The 5,617-nt window shown below is 38.2% G+C and overlaps 1 protein-coding gene across 1 annotated transcript; it reads left to right on the top strand.

Moving 5' to 3' along the window:
* Positions 1 to 2,181: 2,181 nt before the first annotated feature.
* On the top strand, positions 2,182 to 3,291 carry LOC145689541 (uncharacterized). The gene has a single exon (XM_081763717.1). It carries the CDS (start codon positions 2,182 to 2,184, stop codon positions 3,289 to 3,291), a length of 1,110 nt encoding a protein of 369 aa, XP_081619843.1.
* Positions 3,292 to 5,617: the final 2,326 nt, after the last annotated feature.

Genomic DNA, 5,617 nt, shown 5'->3' with positions numbered 1-5,617 from the left:
TATATTTTCTGACATCTCTTTCGGAATCTCGCCCTGTGGTGAATAATACACGAGATTCTACAAAAACTCATTTCTTACGCAAATATCTAGCTTATTTGTAGCTTTGCCGCTAGTTGCCCACCAAGTATTGGAGATAGAATGGATACGTTTGATCAATTTGAGTAAACCTCTACTGGAATCACAATTATTTTGATTTTGAGTGTACCTACCCCGTCAGCAATGAAACTTAGCAAATGTACATTTCAAATATATAATTGGTTTATCACATTAATTATTTTCTTCGTTTCCCCTTTTGTACCCCAGACTCCCGCCACTGATACTAAAATAATCGTAATGATTTTTTAAACCGAGTGAAAGGCGGTATAACCTGATCCCTCCTGTTGTAAAGAAGATTAGCTGAAACAGGAAATGGTTCAGCCTTATGATTATTCTGGTCCCGCCCCCATCCACCCTCCAAAGGTTGCCTTGTGTTATGAGTCGTTGGGCACCAATTACAAGTCATATTAATGCTTATTTTTTTCTTTTTTTGGTTTTGTCTTGTTTTCCCTCTACTTCTCTTCCCCTGTACTTTTGTTTTTCTACTGTATTAAAATTAGCCTTGTACTTAAGTTCCACCTACTTGTTCCCTTTTTATTTCTTGCCGCAACTACATTTCTGAAACCCCTTTTTCCTGCTTTTCCTCCCATATTGCCATTCTACTCATTCTCAGTCCTTTCCAGTTTATTTTACCCTATTTTAATGTTATATCTAAAACCCCTTCATTTCCCGCTCCCATGCCTTCATTAACCAGTGAATGAAGAAGAGGTTACCACTCATTGTAGACCTTCAAGAGGCCACCACCACCCCCCCCTCCAGGAATGCTACATCGAGTACCTATGATTTGATTTTGGACCATTGTTTTACCGTTTCACCAACTCTTCCCTTCATGATGGAGTGCATTTTGTGTTCATAGGAGCCCCGGATAAACCGTTACGATGATAGCGTCCCTCGACGCCATACTGGATTTTCTTCAGAAATTCATCTGTGTGCCTGCGTTTTTTTTACCCGTGATCTACTATTACTAACTCTTTTTTTTCCTTTTACCCTTGAAGAGTATAATTCTACTTGTTATATCACGAAATTTTGCCGTAAAACCCCGTCACACTTCAGTGGTTACATGACCCCTCCCTTCCCTCCTTAATTCACATTGTTTTTTTCTCTTCCTGTTCCAACTAGGCTATAGTTTATTTTTTTCAACCCTTTTCTTAACTACTTTACCTTACTTATTCCACCTAGATTTCCTCTTTGATGCACATCAGTTGAACTTTTTCCCTTGAATATGAACAAATACGAATAATTATAATAACCACCTTCGTTTCGTTACGTAAACTCTGCATCATTCGAAGAACTGTGCTTCGCATCTGTCCAGACTACAGCGCCGCTCTAGTGGAAGCCTCACAGCTCGAGGTCACGTACTATCGTCAAAGACTTACGATTGATATATTTTCAAGGGCATCGAGTCAGTGAATTTTTCTAAAGGTCTTTAGTGGTTACAAACAAATCCACGTGTTTTCTGTTTACATGTACTTTAAAGAACGTCTTTCTTTAGAGCTCGACACAGAAGTCTCTGCCGCGATACAAATGCTTTACACCCCGCCCTTCTTACATGCATTTCTTCGCCCCCTTCTTTCTAGCACCTGCTATGTCGCCACAATAGTCAGTTAAATTCTTGACACCGAGGAGGAAAGATAATATAAAAGTCCTATGCGAATTTATGTTCCATATCGTTCTATCTCCTTTTCGCTGAAGTAAGTTTGGCAACTGCGCATGACACCTTTCATTATGACGCATATGTTCTTTCCATGCTGAACTATAATTCGCTGAATAAAGTGTGGTGTTGCCAACGGCAGACAAAACCAGCAAAAATATACCTTTCAGAAGCAGGAGTATTCTGCAAGATTTCTTTCTAGAAAAATCATTGTTAAAAAAAAATATTAGCATACGACAATAGAGATTAGTAGTGTTGAAGTGTCTTTTTCTAAGTGCGCACGTTTTTCGAACTGTGGTGAAGACAGCCTTTTTTTTTAAAAAAAAAAAAAAAAAAAAGCTCGGAGGTTTTTTTTTTTTTTAGTGTTGAAAGTTTTGTAAATAGCCTATTCCTAGTTTTTAAATTTTACGCTTGTAAAAACGTTTATTTGTACAATGCCTCCAGTGTTGTCTAAATTGAAAACAAAGACTTTACATAGTCAAGCGAGAGAAATTGTGAGTAATGTTAATTCATTTCTGAAGATGGAAGCTATTGGAGGTGTTAATATTCGAATTAAACATTTTGGTAAAAGAGCGGCAGCTGCAACCGGGGTCCCGGAACGAACAATTCAAGCAATTGTCAAGGAAAGAGAAGTTCTTGAGTCGTCAGAAGGGCCCTCCACATCATTCTCTACTCCAGGAAAGAGAAGACCAAAACCGGCACCTAAATCTTCAGTGGACAATTTCGATGAATGTGTCATCCGTAGGTGTGTGTTTGACTATGCTATGCGTGAAAAGCAAGTGCCAACACTTAGCAAACTGCACACGACATTACAAGAAGAATTAAATTTTGCGGGTAGTAAAGAGAGTTTGAGACGCTTACTGCATAAGCTGGGTTTTAAGTGGAGGAAGACACCAAATAATAGAACCATTTTAACCGAAAAGCAAGAGATTCGTGCTCAAAGAACGCAGTTCTTGAGACAAATAAAGCATTTTAGGCGGGAAGGACGACCAATCATATATGTAGATGAAACATACTTACATAGTTCCCATACTCCAGAATATGGTTGGTCAGACGATTCTGGCAAATGTTTTCGGGTGCCTATGTCCAAGGGACGACGTCTTGTGATAGTTCACGCCGGAGGTAAGGATGGGTTTGTTCCTAATCCTTTACTAATGTTTAAATCTAATTCGAAATCAGGGGACTACCACGATGACATGAACAGCGATAATTTCATGAAATGGCTTCGAGAAAAACTAATTCCTAATCTTTCACCCAGATCTGTTATTGTTTTAGACATTGCCTCGTATCACAACGCACAATTAAATCCTGCTCCCACTCAAGATTCTTTAAAAAAAGATATGCAGAGGTGGCTTCAAGAAAAGGGGTTACCTTTCACGCTTGACATGACACGACCAGAGCTGTACGAATTAATCAAATTACACAAACCTAAACATGTAACCTACAAAGTTGACTCCTTGCTAAATGAATACGGACATTGTGTATTAAGACTCCCGCCATATCACCCTGAATTAAATCCAATAGAAAAATATGGGCACTGGTGAAGAACTGGGTGGCATATCACAACACAACCTTTAATTTGGATGCGGTCATGCAGCTCGCACAATGCAAATTTGAGTGTGTCACAAGCGAAGAATGGGGCTCAAGGTGTCGTCTTGTGGAAGAGATCGAGAATGAGTTTATGGAGCGCGAGGGTCTGATAGATGAATATGAAGATAATGCTGCATCGGCACATTTCGTAATTTACGTGGACCCTGAGTCAAGTGACAGCCTCAGAGATTGAGGAGGACTTCTCAGGAGACCCTGAATCAACTGACACGGCCTCGGAGATTGGGGAGGACTTGTCAAGAATAGAAGAATTAGACTAATTAATACGTGAAGTGTGCCATCAGTCTTAGCCTTAATATGTTTGTAGCCATTGGAATAAGGTAAGCTCTCTCTTTATTAATAGGCTATACATGTTATTCATTTACGTTAGTGTAATTTTTTTGTACACTGCTTGGTAGTTATTCTTTTGGATATTTAGATTGCAACACTGTGCTGTGCAACGATCACGGCAGAAAAAAGTGAGTTGGACTCTACGTCGAGTGAACGTTGTGTCTGCAATATATATATATATGTGTGTGTGTGTGTTTCTGTTTCTTTTTTTTAAAAAAAAAAAGAAGAAAAGTAAAGTAATATGTAAAAGATTGGAACTTCTAACGAACTATTGAATTATTAACATTCTTGTTTTCTGTGTTATTTTCGTTTTATTTTTGTGCTTTCTTCGGTGATAAGTATATATGCATATGGTTATAAATTTAGTGGTGAATAATATTTAATGAACGATGATATAAAATACTTGTTTTTTTAAATATATCTTCAGTTCCAGACGGGGGAGTGTAAAGGAATCCCTGTGTGTCGGGGCTCACATCGAAGACTTATTATTGATTTATTGATTTTATGCGTATGTCTTTTATCATCGGACAATGATGTGGGTTACCTGTTTTTGTTTATTTGTGTTTTGTGAAGTTTCGGCGTGTTTCTGAAAATGACAGAGACCTTTTATTATACGATTATACTTATAAACGAGAAATAAGTGTGTTACGAACTTCCGCTCTGAAGAGCCAGTAACCTACTGATTGATATTTTTGCTGTATCAGCATTTAGTGAATGTAATGTGTTTTATGTAATTGTCTTCGCTGTTTTGTAATAAAGTTACGAGAGACATCTTCCTGACTCCTCCCAACACCTTAACCACACCTTCCGTGACGTCTGGGACTCGCTTCTGAGGTCATCTAGAATAGCCGTCGAGCCCGGGGACTTTCCTTAAATAGCCCATGATACTTCCGCCCCGGAATTTGGATTGGGAGCTAGAATCTGAGGAGTTGCGATTGGAGTTGTGATCGAGAATTGGAGTTGCTTCGGACTCCTACTTCGAACCAGTAGATGGCCGTTGAATCTCGCCAGTAGACTAGAACCAGATCAGAGAGAGAAAGGGCGCACGAGACGCCGGAGACCAGGACACCAAAGAGAATCTGACGCACGCCCGGACGCCATAATGAAGGTATTCCTTTCCTAATCCAATATTCCTATCCCAAACCTTGTCTCTCTTCTTTTTATAAAAATTCCTCGCAAATTTGGCTTGTATCCCCCATGATCTTATATTTCAAAGGACAGCCGTCCGAGCCCAGTGCCTGACTTACAATCTGAATTCCCCACTTTCATTCTTCTGACAGCTTGTGTGTAGGTGGAGTTTCTTTTCATTTTTCTCCCCCACACACCCTTTACAGTATGAGGAAGGAGATACGTATATTTTTTGGTCTTATCTTCTTCATAGAAGTTTCTGCTTAGGTAACCATCAATTGCAAATTAATGGTTGTTTCTATAAGAAGGGTTGGCTGGTTTAAAAAAAAAAAGGTGGTTCAAACCAACAATGAAAGCAAGGTTCAAACCAAGTGGTTGTTTTTAATTAGAAACAAAGTACGCTTATTAAAAAAAGTAATTTGTTTCAAAAAACACAAATACATAGCAATTATTTATCCATTTAAGAGTTGTATTACCACTGTCACTGAAGGTCTGTATTAGAGAGGCAAAGTAGGATTGTGAAAGTTTAGGGTTCTTTGTTTGGTCGTCATCTGTGGAAAGAACCAGGTTTATTTGAATAAATACCACAAAACGGTCTTGTTTTTGTTGAAACTGAGTTTTTTATGAAAACTTTTTTTGTTTCAGATAGTATCTTTGTTTTTTGTTTAAAGTTGTGCTCATTAGGGAAAAGTAAATGTTTTATAATACCGCATATTGTATTTGTGTTAAATGTCCACAGCAGTATTTGTTATATAGCTGTATTTTCTTAAAATACTGTGTTTTTAAAAATCACTATTGTTTTTA

This window comes from Thermobia domestica, chromosome 7 (genome assembly GCF_964235325.1).
Source record: "Thermobia domestica chromosome 7, izTheDome1.hap1.1, whole genome shotgun sequence".
NCBI lineage: Eukaryota > Metazoa > Arthropoda > Insecta > Zygentoma > Lepismatidae > Thermobia > Thermobia domestica.
The sequence above is the reverse complement of the archived record's forward strand: the minus strand, read 5'-3'. Positions and strand labels throughout refer to the sequence as shown.